This window comes from Sinocyclocheilus rhinocerous, unplaced genomic scaffold, assembly GCF_001515625.1.
Source record: "Sinocyclocheilus rhinocerous isolate Xijiao unplaced genomic scaffold, SAMN03320098_v1.1 scaffold371, whole genome shotgun sequence".
Lineage (NCBI taxonomy): Eukaryota > Metazoa > Chordata > Actinopteri > Cypriniformes > Cyprinidae > Sinocyclocheilus > Sinocyclocheilus rhinocerous.
In genome coordinates, this window is record NW_015624205.1 from 257,693 (window position 1) to 275,556 (window position 17,864).

General features: G+C 36.2%; 1 protein-coding gene across 1 annotated transcript in view; it reads right to left on the reverse strand.

Moving 5' to 3' along the window:
• The window catches only part of LOC107739433 (VPS10 domain-containing receptor SorCS2), a 161,429-nt gene extending 146,029 nt beyond the window's left edge, over positions 1-15,400 (reverse strand). Inside the window, exon 1 of the mRNA XM_016551539.1 lies at positions 14,916-15,400. Coding sequence (XP_016407025.1) covers positions 14,916-15,275 — 360 coding nt within the window. The 5' untranslated portion in view covers positions 15,276-15,400. The remainder of the gene's footprint in view (positions 1-14,915) is intronic.
• Positions 15,401-17,864: the final 2,464 nt, after the last annotated feature.

A 17,864-nucleotide genomic window follows, 5' to 3' on the forward strand; every position in this document is an offset into this window, starting at 1 on the left:
TTTGGATAAAAGCGTCTGCTAAATGACTAAATGTAAATGTAATGTAAATGAATAGAAAATTCAAGATTCAGTCAGAACACCAGACACCAGTGCCTGAAATACAAAAGCCTGGAGAACAGGAGAATATTGCTGGAAAAAGGGGAAAAAATGGACTAAAACAAAACAATATATTTCACTAAAACAAAACAATAAAGCATAAAAGACAATTAAGCACAGAGATACACTGAGATAAATAGAAAGAAAAGGAAAGAGAAAGAAAAACAAACAGTCAAAAAGAACAAGCTAAGAGGAAGAGAAAAATGTCTCCCTGTGCTGCTGCAGGGGGAATCAGTCACGCAAAAACAACAATATAGAAAGCTGAGGGCCTTTGTCCAGCTTCTACCAGTCGTGGACAGAAAGGACCCTTGAGCAGTGCACACACACACACACACACACTCACGAAGAGCAGGATTCTTGATTCCTAACTCTTGTCTGCATGTAGCTATTTTAAGCTTCTGTAGTATGGTATGGTTGATTCTATAGCAATAAGGTTTCCTGTTGATGTCATTTAGCTTTTTGCTGAAATAAATATGACTTTTTATTTTAAGGTATAAATAAAAACAGTATTTAATAATAATTATGCAAATCTATACACTTTTTTTAAATATTTTGGGAGCATTAGTTGATTACAATAATTTGATGATTAATAATTCATAAATAAAATTAAGCTGTAATTAAAATGAAATTACCCATTTGTATCCTTTTTCATTATTGCTTTGTTACATTAAGTAAAGGTTATGATTAAGTTATATATATATAAAACAAAACAATATGAAAACATGAAACAAACCAATAATAAAAATTGTAAGCACGTTCTGTTCAGGTGGATTCATGCAGCAAAACCCTTAATGTAGTAAGATTTTATCAGACATTATCAGTCATGTCTTTAGTTAAAAATTGTTTTTATGATTTCTATTGATTCCACTGATAGTCATCATTTATTAGATATGACATGATCATCCCAGTATACAAGTTTGAGTGAGCAGGTTTTTCCTTTCTGTCTCTTTCAAACAAGTCATCAGTTTAGTGCACAGTCACATATCTCCATCACTGTAGTCTGAACATAAATATAACATTACAGAGGTCCTGCTGTGGGCTGCACAATAACCCTCTCCCAGGTCATTCTGCTGCATCAGACAAGCACAGCTCTTTGTGCATCTCTCTTTCCCAGGTAAAACTGGTTCTGCTGTCAATGGCTCAGAAACATGCTGAGCTACATTTCACTGTCTGAAGTATCAAAGAAGGCTAATCTCTAAAATATGAGAGGAAAAACATGCAAGAAATGACACCAAACTAAGATAACCAGATAACCAGCCCTGGCAGTTCTAAACTCACACAAATCATAAAGATCAGTCCCTAAGCTCCAATGTAATAACTCAAAATGTTTTGTTTACACAATCCTTGTATTTGAGAATTTTTTCTTTATTTTGTTATTTTTTTAAACATTCACAAATTGATGTTGCTGTATTTGGAGGGCAAGACCAATGTGTGTGACTGCTTTTACAGCAAGTTCAAGGCACAAGGATGAAGTTTAGCACACACTTCATTAAAAGTGAAGTTAACAACAGTAGCTTTGGAGAACTGTGGCTTTGAAGAGGCTATGATTCATGAATTTGATGACAAAAATATGCAAATTATGCATGACTTCAAAATACTTCAAAAATATCTCTTTTGGTTTAAAACCTTCTCAGAAAACTTCAAGCATCTTCTAAGAGTCTAAAATTGATCCTTAATCGCTAAAGCATCACCACTACAGCCATATGCATGCATGATCATAACTATGCTTACTTTAAATATTATTTTAAATAGGTTTTAAACGAAAATATATATTTTATTCTTATATTCTGTATTTTTAGTGGTAGAGCTTTAATTTTAGCTTTTAGACATTTTAAAACTTTCTCAGAAAATCGGCATCTTTATATTTCATAAAAACAGATAGATGTCTGTGGAAACAGTGTCCCAATTTACAATATTTTTGAGCATCTTGTGCCATCAGAGATGCTGTTTCAAAGTACCAAAATGATTCCATTCCTATTCCATTCATTATCCCAATTTTATTCCATTCCGTTGCAGTCTGTCTAGCTGTTTTTGAATGCAAGAACGTGCCTTCCATAAAGCTCCCCCTAAGAATTCGGATCTGTTCGAAAACAACCTAATTATACAAGGATTCCTTAAGATAGAGTAGTCGATTAGTTGTTCAGACAACCCATCGACTAAACGATTTTTAAAATACATACTTTTGCACATACCTTATTTAAAGGCAGAGTAAGTGATTTCTGGTAGCCAATGTTGATATTTGAAATCACCAAAACAAACACGGCCCTACCCCAAAAGGGTCTTGCCCCTATTTTGATAGCTCCGCCCCACATATTTTGATTTGACCAATTTAACCCAAGCAGAAAAGACAGATCTCAAAATGCTCACTAAGTAACGCTGGAACAGGGAAACCCCCTCAAGGGAGACAAAATCAGAGAGAGAGAATCTTGTCCTCCTTTTCCGTTGATTGAATAACCCATGTCATATTCCCTGTCAGCTCTGTGTGTTGTAGCTATATATAAATGGGTCTGCTGTAGAGAGAAGATAGAGGCAGTGGATCTGTGACAAGCAGATCACAACTTTACCACAACCCAACAACTGATCAAGACAAGAGATTATACAACCAAACCCAAAAGCCTCCCTCTTCAGTCATTCTCAATCTGAGCTGAGTTTTGCAAATCCAGAGGAAGCAAGCACTGAATTCAAACCAAGAGAAGCAGAGACCGACAAAGTAAAACAGAGAAAGAGCAGTTCCCAAGTACTCTCTCTCTCGCTCTATATATATATATAATGATAAAATGATAAATGATATTGTTATGATCAATAAAATATGTAAAAAGTGTGTAATTATGAGCACTCACAAAAAATAACAGATAACAGACATGCATTGAGGACTATGGTAGCCTGTTTTTGCCACAGAAAAAAAAGATAAAAAAAGGTAATTGAGACTTTTTATCTTACAATTCTGAGTTTATATCTTGCAATCTTACAATTCTGAGTTTATATCTTGCAATCTTAGAATTCTGACTTTCTTTCTCACAATTCCGAGTTCACATCTCAACTCTGACATTTATTTCTCAGAATTGGGAGTTTTGCAATTCTGTATTTATGTCTCACAAAAAGTCCAAACTGTGAAATAAAATCTCAGAATTATGAGAAAAAAAGTCAGAATTGTGAGATGAAAAATTCCAATTACCTTTTTTATTTTTTATCCTGTGGCAGAAATAAGCTTCCATAGAGAGCAGATAAAAATAGCAGACACATATATGGAGACACATATGTGTCTCCAGAGTGGATCCACTCTGGATCCATCACATCCAAACCATCTCCTTTTTGAACTTTTGCCATCTGGTCGGCGTTACAGAGCACCGATACCAGGACAGCCAGGCACAAGAACAGTTTCTTTCCCCAGGCAATCTACCTCATGAACAGTTAATGTTCTCCCATTGTGCAATTAAAGTACAGTATGTGCAATAACCTTATACTTATTTATCACCCTAAACCCGATATATAAGCTGCGTTTGGTGGCTTTGAGGGGGCAGGACTATGGGATTCACGTCACAGGCAGACAGAGAGTGTGACTCATACAGTCCATCAGATTCTCACATACACACAAAACAGTCAGATCTGTGGGTGATTATATTTAGCATTTCACAACATATAATGATAACAGCTAAATGCGTAAAGACACACATATAACAGCACAATTCAATAGGCAACACTAAGACTTGTGATATTGTGATATTATGGTGCATAATGGTATACGGCACAGCGGTGTGTGTGAGTGTGTGTATTCCAGGGTCTTCACCTCTCTGTGCAAGCAGCTGGTCATGGGTATTTTTGCCACTATCCTGCTCTGTGTGTAACACTCTCAGTATGATGAACAACCGGATACTTAAGCATATCAAAGTCAATCACTTATTCATAGGCAAAGTCAATTTTTTTCTCGCCTATAATACAAAACCCCACTTGAGTGTGCAAAATACAATAGATTAGATCTTAAATAAAAATGTGCTTAAGGATATAACATTGGACAATAGATTTTAGTGAGGTGGAAAGAACTAAAAGATTCATTATAGAAAATCTACTTTTTCTTTACATTAGCATCCGGTCATAGAAACTAATAACAGAGCTGCTTCTTACTGTTGAAAAAAAACATTCAAGTCTGTAAGTCTGCAGTCATATGTGATCTGTCGCTATGGACAACACACCCACACACATCACTATATTCACACCACAATAGTGTCTCTCATATAAACACACACCAGAGAGGAATAAAGTACACTGTTTGACAATATGCTTACAGAATGATAATTATCTTCTTCATTCTTATGCCAGAAAAACAAACTATCTGCATGTTAGTCAATGCTGTTCAGAACTATCCAAATGTTACTGTAGTACTCTTCTCAGCTTCAGACGGCACACCCACAGACCGCCCACAGTTCGTTCATGACCAACCGTCTGATATTGCACACAAAACTGGCAGGCATTTTCTCGATCTGGCAAGCTCTAATCTGATTGGATGACTTCTACACAATTTTACGGCAGTAAGGGTTCACCGGACCTCCTGAAAACAAGGTTAAGATTACAAAAGACACAGGCTGATACAGTGAGGAAAAACTATCCTTTGGATTTCCCCAGATTTGCCATGTTAGTGGCAACAGATCTTTGAAAGATATTTAGTTTTGTTCTACTTATTAGTATTCGTAGTTATTTGTACATTTGGAAATATGATGAAACTTACAATTAATAGCATATAGAAATAGAAGTATTTACATATGCACAGCTTTAGCAATGTAAACATTTGTAAGAATCCTTTATATTTTTATTATAAATAATATAACTGTACAGTTACATTTTAGTATCATCTAGATATTTTTGAGCTAAATGTTTCTCAAGTTTAGCTCAAAGAAGCTCAAGTTATACCAGTGAGATGATAACAGACATAATGATGCTTATGATTATAGCTCTAATTATGTAACTGTGCCCCATAGGCAGAAATAACAACTAAATGATTCCATTTAGCTTATGCTAATTGTATAGACCTCTATACTCATCAAATCATAAATACAGCCTAGCACAGAGATACTGTTTGTCCTTCAAAAGAGGGCAGATAAACGCAGAGTGTGCATCATGGGAGTTCAGCAGTCTTTGTCTGCTTCACAATGGCAGTGTATTGTTATTTCCTAAAGATCAACACTCATCCTATAGCCTTGCTGGGTTTGAGACTGTATGTTAGTGTGCAGATATAATGTCTCTGATCCCATGTAGCCAGTGTTAGGGCATTCAAATTTTTAAACGAAGACGACTGAAAGAACAATATTTCACCCTTGAACAATTAATCGCAAGCTCAATAATTGAAAAGTAGACTACTGAGCATCTAAACTCTAGGAAAATTTCTTAAAAATTTGGCCCAGTTTATCGTGCTAATATGAAGGAATTATCTAATTTTTCACAGATGTTTTACCTGTTTGTTGAATAACGTATTGAATTGTATTGTGTTTTAGAGTTGAAGCAAATGTCTGCAAACTTAGCAGAAAAGGTACAGGTAATTTTCTGAGGATATTATCCTTGTTTTTTTTTTTTTTACAGATTTCTTTTTTTACAGCGTACTATTTTCAGTAAGAAAGTGTATGAAAAATGAGGTTCAATGTCAAATGACCAGATGCCTCAATCATGACAGTCTTTGCTCCCAGAAGAAAGTGAAAGAAAATTTTTCCTCCAGTTATTATATAACAGCTAGAATATTCCAGATGAAACCTGGACATGAGGTTAAGAGAACATCAGAATGGAAAAGAGGCTGCAAAGATTGTGTTTTGGTGTCGTTTAGGGTTAATTTGGCATTTATGCATAACTCTTTACAATACTCCCATTTCAAATCCAGACAGTAGGCAATAAATCAAGCATGCAGTCTATATTAAATTTATATTACAATTTAAAATGACCAAGATTAAAACGTATGAGGTATATACAGTGACTGACATCCCATGGGTGAATTTTTATTGCCATCCTGGCTGACCTGAACGATCCCAATAACTATCTGAGTGCCTCTGTAATTAAAATTGATAGAGCTCATAGAGCCTTCATCATGGTACTTGTCAGTCCTGCTGAAAATTACATATGAAAGACATCATCCTTTATATTGTGTGTGTTTGAGCTGAAGGTTAGAGAGAAGAGGACAGAGAGTCATTAGGCACAGACGTACAGACTTCATTAACGCACAGTCACGCTGATTAAGAGAGCGAGAAACAGAAAGAGAAGAGAGAATGTATACAGGATTCATCATGAAATAGATCCACTCTAACATTGAAAACATGCTTCAGTAGCATCATACCAATTATTTCATTCTCACTGCAAGTTTCCCTACATGGTCCATTTAGGGTTTAAGAGACTAAAGCAATAAAGATGTCTTATTACCAGTAGTTCACTGCAGCCTACAGATAAAGCTGTGCTATTAGAACAATGCTGTGATGTCAGCTTGACTTACGCTCTATCAACATGCTTTCTGAGTAAAGTAACACACAACTTTTGAATTCTCACAGATCTATTAGTGCACAAACTGTCCATGGAAAGAAAAACTGAAAGAATGAATGAGTGCCACCGCAGCTGACAAAGAAAGGACAAAAATGTCCTTGGCTCTTAAACTTTTCTGTTTACTGGAAGTGTATTTGTTTCTCTAATATAACTTGTTCAGCACCACTGAATTAATATTTTACAGAATACTAGAAGTTTCATTCTCCAAAGCGGTCTTTATAACTCTCTAGCTTTCTTAAATTCTGTTTTTCTTCCCTTTCTACACACTGTAATCCCACTTAACTGTATGTCCAACCTTAAGCAAAAAGGATGTTAATGCGAACCTACACTACACTGGAAAAAACAGCTGTAGGATTTACTTTGAAACTATTTTCACTCTGAAATTGCTAGTAAATTTTACAAATATTACAAAGAAACAACAAGTAACAAATTTCATTTAAACATGAAATCCAATAGTCTTTCTTTATGACAGTAATCATAGTTTAATTTATAACTTTTTTTTTTTTTTTACAGTGTATGCATGCAATCAACATGAGTCACTGCATGAAGTGGCACAAACTGATTAGGAAACTTTTTAACAACTATAGCCAACAAACCAACTAATGTGAACTGTTCCTTGTTTTAGACACCATGCTTCATTTCAGGAACAATGTTGCCATCAAGCCCAATCAGTCTAACAGTTCTCTCTAGTTCTTTGAATGTATAGTATCTGTAAGCTTTTCCTGTCACAAACAGCTACCCGCTGTAGTCACTTCAAAACAACAGGCATTTGTTCTGCTATTTTTCAATTTTGTGTGACTGCTGAAAACAAAAGGCTGGTGGTCTTGTGAATTTGTATTTTGATAGATCAGGTTAATCATCTGTAGTTTCATGGCTCTGAGGAAGGTATTGAACACAAAATACGACTGTCTCACAACAAGCTTATCAACACTTCTGTGTTCAAAGCTAATTTAGTTCTCACCCACCGTACTATTTTCTCTCTACATTCTTCTGTGGTCTCATACACTGTGCAGTGTAATGACGAAATTAATCTACGGACATGAATTCCCTCAGGCTAGTATGACCTGGCAGAAACAGGAGGAATTCTCAGTCAAAGCCAATAGTGATATAGATCTAGACTGATGAACACATCTGACATCAACAAATTCACAGCTGTAGGTTTAATGAGTCCATAGTTGAGTGGTTTATTAAAGGAATAGTTCTCCCAAAAATTCAAGCTTTGTCATCATTTTCCCAATGTTGTTTTCTTTCTTTTGTGAAATATGAAAAGAGATCACTGGCAGAATGTCTGAGCTGCTTTCCATACAAGGAGGATTTGAGAGGTCCCCGTCTAGTGAAGATTGTCAGTAAATAATGGCTTAAATTTCAGTCTGTTCCACACACAAAGTTATCGTATAGCTTCAGACTTGGGCTCAGCCTAAAGTGCATACATCAAATGGACTACTTTTATGATATCTTTATGGTGCTTTATGGGATATTTTGAAGATTGGAGGTTGTATAGTTACATTTGAAAAAAGAAAATAAGCTATTACTATGAAAAATATGCCACTGCATATTTTTGTAGTTTGATATTCAGCACAGTTCAGAATTGTGAGGTGAAATGTAAAAGCAAAGCTCATGTTTAGGAGTGTATAAATGCATCAATTTCAGAAAGAAAATTCATTGCCTTGATTATTCTGTGGCTCCACTTATTGTCTGCTGAAGCCCATTTGTGAGTACAAAAGCACCTGTTGTACATTCCACATGTGTCATGTTTCTAAGCCAAAATACAATACTTGAGCTCACAAATGTCAGCTGGAAAGATCTGCTCTGATATGGTGCTCACAGACAACCACTTGAATCACGCAAAAAGTTACCCTCTCAACATTTATGAATTTGTTTTCTCAAACTAAAATTGAACTATACCAAAACACAATTAGAACCTCTGTCTACACACACAGAAATCTCATGTTGATATCATGTTGAGATCCTCTTATTTGCTCAATCAATTAAACTAATATTGAACATGGATTATGTCTGCTTTTATTACAACCGTAGATGATAGTGTAAATAATTCAAATCTGTATAAAGCAAAGCAAATGTTATAGGGGTGTATAAATACATCAATTTCAAAATGAAAATGTATTGCCTTTATTTCTGAATTACACTTACTCATGACGCACAGATCAGAACATCAGATTCATCACATTTCTCCACAAATAACTCAATTTTAAGTTTCAACCACGGATGTCAATCTGAGAGCCCAGAATTACATAATGCCCTAATAATCATCATCTTAGGCTGTTTATTTGTTACCTTATGCATAAACATTCAAGTGCCAGAGCTTCAGAGTATCAGTCCAATCCTCCTTCCAGCATAAATCACAAACTACTTTTGCTCTATGGCTCAGATATAGCGCCTGTCTAATTTTGTTTTTTCGTGGAAGAATGAAAATAATTCAACATTTGGTAAATTATGTCAACATTTTTAATTATGGGTAACTAGTCCTTCAAAAACACTACTGGAGGAGCAATATGACATATGTAGGTCTAAGGCCAACACTGTAAAAAATGGCCGTGAATTTAACGGTAAAAGACTGTAAAAATGCTACAGTAAAAACCTGTTAAATGGTTAACGGTAAATTCCCCTACTATATACGGTGAAAAACTGTATTGGACATTACATATATTGGACATTAATTTTACGGTAGTATACCGTTTTTGGAAGTGAAAAAGACCGTATAATTTACAGGGAATAACCGTAAATTGACATTCCCAGAATCCCCTGCGTTACATTTCAAATTTGATGTTCTTTTGTTGAAATAACTATGTTTCTTAGTTTTTTTCTTATCAGTTTTGTATATTAGGGTTGTGTGTTACACCTAATGTTGTTAAATAAATGTTTATTGCATTATTTCAGTTTCACGTGTGTTACCATGATGGTGTTTAGTGTTTGTGTGAATGACACTGTGCACCTTCTATACATGTTATTATTTAAAAGCTGCTTGTGATAGGCTTTGGTCCATCATGTGACTTTCACCACCTGCATTTGGTGGTTATCAGTGTATTACAAAGGTACAAAACAGATTTCAGTACTTCAATAGGTTGGTATATTAACATTATATCAGTTAATGAAATTACGGTATTTAACTGTAAATTTAAGTTAAACCGTAAAAACCTAAAACGTTGCTACCGTATTTTTTACGGTAAAATTCCGCCAACCACAGCTGCCGGTTTTTTACCGTAAATTGTACGGAATTTTTTTTTACAGTGAATGCATAAAACACATTCTGCATGCTGCACATGAACTCTCCGCCTGAGCTGTCCCTCCAGATTCTTATGAGGTCTCTCAGGAAACAAAGGAAGAAATCCTCATTGGGAGTGGAAGGGAAAAGGACCACAAGTAAGCCTCTAATAAGTTGGGCCAATAGAAGTAGAGAAACTAAAGTCTCAGTGCTGAAAAGAGCAAAACCACCAATGGCATACCAGTAATTAGTACTGATATTTGAAAGATGATTGGAACTGGAAAACTGGATTTGGAAAAAAAAAAAAAAATGTTAATGGAAAACACTTTTGTCCACTCTGCCATATGTTTGCATGCCAAATCTGACTCAGAAACAACTGATTCAGAAACAACTAGGGAATATTGATTCAGACAGACAAGACATGTGCTAACAATTTTGCCCATGCAATAGAAAGGGCCAAATTAACTGTCTGTTAAGTTTATGAACCATGAATGAATGCCTATTTCATGAAGTAAGCCTTCAGGAGGACGTGCCAAAGACAGTGAAATACTGCAGACATGCTATGTATCTTAATAGCAACTTGTTTTTATATTTTTTTTCCCAATTTACATGCAAAGCGAGACATATTTTTATTAACCATTTGCCACCTGCAGGGACTACCTTAAACGACTCATCCATCTTCTACGCTTGGACACATATTTTGGTGAACTGAAAAAGGAATGGTGTTTGTTTGTTTCTGCATGTGTAGATAATCTACTGTGCAAAACATATGGCCATTTAGTTTCCACAATGCAAAAATCATGAACAGTACCACATCATAACACTTATATTTATAAAAAGTATTTGATACATTTTAGAGAGCCAAATTTCCACGTGATCTGATGTATAAGAGCTCATCTCTATATGTGACCCTGGACCATAAAACCAGTCATAAGGGTACAATTTTTTCAAAATTGAGATTTATACATCATCTGAAAGCTATGTATTGGAATAATACAAAGCATAAGCTTTGCATTGATGTGTGGTTTGTTAGGATTGGACAATATTTGACCGAGATACAACTATTTGAAAATGTGGAATCTGAGGGTGCAAAAAAATCACAATATTGAGAAAATCACCTTTAAAGTTGTCCAAATGAAGTTCTTAGCAATGCATATTACTAATCAAAAATTAAGTTTTGATATATTTATGGTAGGAAATTTACAAAATATCTTCATGGAACATGATCTTTACTTCATATCCAAAAGATTTTTGGCATAAAAGAAAAATCAATAATTTTGACCCATACAATGTTTTTTGGCTATTGCTACAAATATACACCAGCAACTTAAGACTGGTTTTGTGCTCCAGGGTCACATATAATAAGTAGATTATATATAATCTCTAATTTATTATATGATCCCCCCTAAAACTTTAAAATTGGAAAACTTACAGGCTTTGGAAAACAAGAAATTGATGACTCAGGAGAGAAGCGCACATGGTGGTGGCGTCTCTGGACTGCCTTGGAAATGTCAATGAGCCATGTGTCTTTCGTTTTATCAGATTTGCTAATAGCATGAAGGCAAGAGAACAACATGCACGCACTGTGAGCTAAATGAAACTGTCAGCAATCTTTCTACCATTGCTCCCTTGGACTCCTTTTCTATCTCTATTCTGAATATCCTTTTGGGAATCAATACAGTCTGTCTATCTATCTATCTCTGACTTTCTCAAATGCAGTATCTTAGTTTTCGGTGTCATTTTCCCCTCCTCTCTCTCTCTCTGTCTTAACTAAACACAGCTATCAGCAGGCAAACAGATGGATGGTTCCTGACAACGCTGCAAACACAAACAACAGCAGAGACTGCTGCTAAACACCAGATAGATGACTACATCTACTCATATTTACAGAAAAAAGATTTGTCATCAGAAGTGCAGGAGGGCAAAATAAATGAATCAAGATGGTCACACTCCCCAGAGAAAGTGAGGCAGAAAAAAAACGGAAAACACAAAGAGCACCCGTTCAGCACACTGAAAGGCTCCCATGCTGGAATTACGTCAAGAGTCTAGTGTCGTTCTCCAGGACTGGAGCCTACTGTAGGTACTGGAAAAATGATGGATTGTTTTTCCTTTGTTTTGAGTCTATTCTACACATCACTTAAAGCACAGGAGATATTTGCCTCTCTCCAAAGGTTGGGCTATAATGAAAGACATGTAGAATGCCCATTAACAATAAACCTCTGTTTATACATACAGCAATTTCTTGAAGCATCGTGATATGTTGATATGTTTCTTCCTCTTATTTGCTCATTTAATTAAACTGATATCGAACATGGATTCTGCATGCTCCTATTTCAACAGCAGATAAATAATTTAAAACTGTACACACGTCTGTGCTGGACTGGCTTAATAATATTTTCATGTAGGCGAATTTATGGAAAAACATCCGACTTCAGCAGTTATGTCACAGGTTGAAGTCAATTTCAAGAAGAGTTCCCATAAACAGTCTCACATTACTACACTCCCACAATACAGACTGCTTGTAACATGTCGCCAGTTCCTTCTGGTGTCATCTTTCCCACATGGCACTGTGATCAATCTATACTGAACAATCCCTAAATGCCAAAGTAACTCTGTTGTGAATGGAAATCTGGAGTGGACATGAAATAGGCAGAAATCTTCAAGAATGGCTGTGCTTCTGTTAAAATCCTAATGCAGCCTCTCAGCAAAGCTGGCAAATGACCATATATGCAGCTGTATTACAATGCTTGTTGATCTCTGTGCATCTATTCCGTGTGTCTGTCGGTTGCAGTGTTATTTTAGTATAATTGATATGCCATTACAGTTTTTGTTAATATTTTTGACTTTATTTTTTCATTTTCTGTTTTCATGTCAAGTCACCTTTATTTGTATAGCGCTTTATACAATACTGGTTGTGTCAAAGCAGCTTTACAGTGTTAAACAGTAACACAAAAAAAAACTTTTTTTAATGTCTATATAGTTTTTATTAACTTTCAGTTTAAGATTTTTTTAAATATATTTTATTTCACTTAAAGGCACAATATGTGAGATTTTTTATCAAAATATCCAAAAACCACTAGAACAGTGTTATATATTTTGCTGACTTGTGTACTTACATTATCCCAAATGTTTCGAAGAATGTTTAAATCCAGAGAAATATGCAATTTTAACTAGTGACACGGAGCGTGTCATTGTGTCGCTTGCTAATGACGTCATAACCCTAGACCGGTGACGACCGCACAGAGTAGCATTATTACAGAACTTTCCAATGTATCTAGTATGATAAAACAGCACTGCTTTACCCCACATACGCACGACCGGAAGGAGCAGAAGCGGTCGACTGTGGCATAATAAAAGCTCCGCTGCTTTCGAGCCGTGTGTCACGCTCGTTCAGCGGCTCGTTTCGCTTCGACGGTTTTCAGCCTCACCCTGCTTCATTCTACTACGTTAATAAATCATTAGCTCATCCATGAACATGATTTCTGCCCGAGTCCCGTCAGATTGCATCGGCTGTGAGGATGAAGACGACAACTCCCATGATTCCACACTCAGTCACGGCGTCATCAAACTACGCCTTTGTCTCTTTGTTTATTTTGAATACGCGCCCTCAAGCGGCAAAAATTACATATTGTGCCTTTAATGATATTTGTATATGGTTTTAGATTCAGTTAACAATAATAACCCAGGTTGATTGTTCGGCTCAGTTGAGGTTACAGCTCTCCTCACTGCAGAACATATGACATAGCAGCCAGGACCTGCATAATTCACACAGCTACTGCTTAAGGACCTTAATTAATTAAAAGAAGCAACAAGACCACAGTCCACACAGACGTACATCTCCAATACACACAAACATGATCAAATGCAGATAATGCATGCCAATTCCATGCCTCTAAAAATGACTTTTTTGTTTGCATTTTTCTAGATCTTTTGGGAAAGCACAGTGCATGTGGTTTCAATAGTGTTGTAAAACTTTCAGATACAAATTATTATTATTAATTATAGTTATAACATGAGATTCCCAAAGCAAAGAAAATAATCACAAATTATATCTCTGTAATATTTATTTTAATTTGCATCTCCTGCAGATCAATGAGATTAAATTAAGAATTTCACTTATGACTGGTGCTTCTCACATTTGTCTTCTGAAAAAAAAACACATATAGGCCTAACTCTTCTAGAGTTTCAAAAGACATTCACCAATGTCTTAAAGTGTGCACAGAGCTTTGAAAGTCTGCAATTACAAGTCAGATTACAATTCTCAAAAACTTCATCAAATTGATGCCATACACGTTTTTTAAACTCTTACTGTATGTCAACAATTTTAGGAAAAACATCTGAGACAAAGTTGCTACTTAAACTAAACAAATTATGAAAGATCTGAGCAATCATTTTTCTCATTCCTAAAACTTTTGCCATTAGTATAAGGCAAATGAAGCCGAGCACAGAAGCGTGACCTGAAAGCACATCATACTTCAACAGATATTAAAAAGCAGGTTTTATTCAAGGCGCTTGCATCTTGTGTAAACAGCTCATGAGTTGTTTTGGCAGCTTTGAAAATGAGAGATGTCTCCTCCAGATACAATTCGCCAAACTACCATCACACAGACAAACGCGCGTTTGTTCAGAGCGCATACGCGCTGCTCGCGCTCGTTCGTTTGATAGGTTTTCATTGTATCGCTTATATGATTCAGCAAGCCCAGGTAAACACAGTCAAACTTTAAATTGTGCTTGACCCAGCTGTATACTAACAAGGACTTGCAGACAGTGAACTTCTGTTTGCTAGGCGCGTGCAGGTGCATAGTGCACTAGGTATAATAAGTGCGTTTCGGCATCAAATGTCATTCTGGCTCACTTTACATGCAGGATGGTTTGGTAAACACTGAACCTAAACCTCTCGATACACAGCAGATGTGTTCTGTGTGACGATGAAAGCTGGTCGTTATGCATCTACCTGCTGTCCAAACACCCACCTATCAGCACATGACGCTTCATTACCTGTTTCTCAACCCGAAATGAATTCTCAGCGAATCTACGCACCTCATGATATGACTTGACAGGATAAACAGGGGGGGGTACTCACGCTGCTATTTTCACCCGTCCAGTGGACCATTGCCTGGTTGTGGGTGGCATCCCCTTTAAGGACGAAAGAGCTGCTGAGTAGAGACACTTTCTCCGGAGTCGATGCCCTCCGGACCCGGGGAAATCCCATGGCTGGTCCGCCCGGGTCCCCGCTGTAATCTCCGCGGCTGTGCGCTGAGATAAGCGTTTCATCTCTACCAATGACATGCCCACCGCGGCTGTCAAGCTCTCGGTCCCGTACGTTTCTCTGGTTTATAACGCCGGTGTGACATGAAATCGGTCCGAACAGTGACATCCACGCGCAAGCGAAAAACACTGCTGGGTACAGGTGCGCCAAAACTGCCATGATGAGCGCCTTCATTTAACACTGTCAAAGCGAGTGCGATGCAAGCGAAAGATGGGAAGCTCTAATGTAAGAGAGAGGGAGGGAGAGAAAGGGAGAGAGAGAGGGGAAGAGGGTGGGGAAGCAGAGCTACAAACAGAGCGTGCTCATGTGCTGTATAGTAGACGGCTGAGACCGAGGAGAAGAACTGCTGCATTCGCCTGCCACCTAGTGGCGAACTTAGTCAAGTGTTTGATTTGTACGTGTAATTATTTTAGAAAGCTGTTTGTACTAACACACGTCTAATAACGCAAAAAAGTAACTAATTGAAGACTAGATTACTGGAAGTACTGTAGGAAGTACTGTTACATTAAATGAAACTTTTAATTTATAGACTAGTTTTCAACTTTAATATTTTTTTGTGGGTCAACTACATATGAAAGCACATACAGTCTTGAACATTTTTCTTGGCTAGTGTAAATAATAACATGACCATATCTGGAAGCATGTAAAGCAACTACAGATAATAGTTAAATGCCCTCCGCATTATTATGGTTGCCATTATAGTTGCATAAATCATGCTTGCAATGCATGTTAAAAAATAAAATAAATATATAAATAAATACTATTACATTAAAAGAAGCCAAGTCAAAGGAAATAAGCATTTATTCTTGGATTATCATTTTCTTTTCACCACAATTGCCATCAAACAATTTTGAATTTGTAGTTTCCCAACGGTTACAATTGTGACCAGAAATAAAACACATATGTTCAATAACTTTTTTAAAGAAGGCATGCTATTGTTTCATGCAGCCAAGGAGTAGAATAATGGGATTAAATAAGTTATTTAGTTTTCTGAATTGACAATAATTCCTTTAACAACTATGCATTTAAATATTATGATATCTGCATGTGCTCAAACTTTTAATTCTTTCTCCCCAACTGAAGACCATACAACATTAACACATTTTGCAAATTTATATCATTCACTTATATATAAACAGGCCAACTCAATTCAAATCAAAATCAAATCAATAATTCAGAAGATGAAGCAGGAAATTAGATGTACTGTACATCTAAGTATTTCAAGTCACTGGTTACATCATTCTAGTGAGCTGATTTGGCTGTCCAAATATTCTAGTGATAACAACATTTTCTTTTTTTAAATCCTCACTCAAACAAACAGCACTCCATAAGAGTGTTGAGCCTGCAGTTGATTTAACAGCATTAGGTCACATGATCTTAGAGAAACCATTCTAATACTTGTTGTAATCTTTGTTGAATTTATTATCCCAATCTTCAAGCAGAAAAAAAACTTGATGAATATTCTGAATGACACCAGTCCACAATCTGACATGTGATGCAGCCTGGAACTAAATCACACCATGTTGGTTTGTCTGGCCAGAGGTGTTTGGGTTCCTTGCCACCATGGGTGTAAATTTCATCTAACAGTTCGGGGGGACAATAAACATACAATTTCTCAAGAGCAATTTTTGAAGGGGACACAAAGATGTTTTGCCTTAATTAAGGCAAAATCGCCTTAATATGGGGACTTTTTGTACTTTTTATCTCCCATCTTTCACATAGTATTTTAGGTTTCATCTGGGACAGAGGACATCTCTTACTTAGATATTCAAATGCAGCAAGCCTGATATCCAGATATTCAACTGCAGCAGCACTGATCTGTCACTTAACATCATATTGAGCAAAACCCAACACAATGATAAATCTACAATATTAGCCTAATATCAGTTCACACATAGGCTTATTGCCGTGTTAGTTGTGGGAGACTTAGTATCCAACAAGCTACCAAACAAGCTAGGTAACACTATAATCGCTAACATAGTGGACTCATGGAAAAATACATTGGCTATCATAATTTTTTTGTAATTACTAATTTATTCATGACTCGGCATCATCTGTATTAAAGAGAAAATAATCACTTCATCCGATGTTTAAAGTGAATAAAATAGCCTTGACAGCCGACTTACTGGAGCTCCACAACTGCTGAAGAACTGTGTTCTCTCTCACCGGACTCGTGTGAGATAAAGGAGGAAAGCAGGTACTGGAACAAAGCAGTGTGAGGTAAGGGAGGGGGACTCAAAATGTTTCTAAACTTAAAACGCATTTTTTTGTGTGTGTGTTTATACTGTTTTACTACTATAAATATCATTATATTATTTACAATACACAGCGTGGTTTTTAATATCAGACGGGGTAGCTTCTGACCCCCCACAATTTCCGCATATGCTTGCTTTGGCTTGCTTAGTTGGGGACATTAATATTCAGCAATATTATTGAATTGACTGAAGAGACAGAATTGGATGAGAACTGGACTGAGCTTTTTTCAGAATTCTTTTATAAATAAAAACATTAAAATAACAGTATTTATTTGAAATAGAAATCTAACATTATAAATTGTAATTTTATTGCATCCTTGCTAAATAAAAGTATTAAAATCTTTCAAAAAAATTATGCAACACAGGATTGCTCACTGTTGAGTAGAGAGGGGAAACTGCTGCTCTCTCCTCTCTCTCACTCTCTATACATATACTGTATATCAAGGTTTGTGTGTGTGTGTGTGTGTGTGTATATATATATATATATATATATATATATATATAAAAT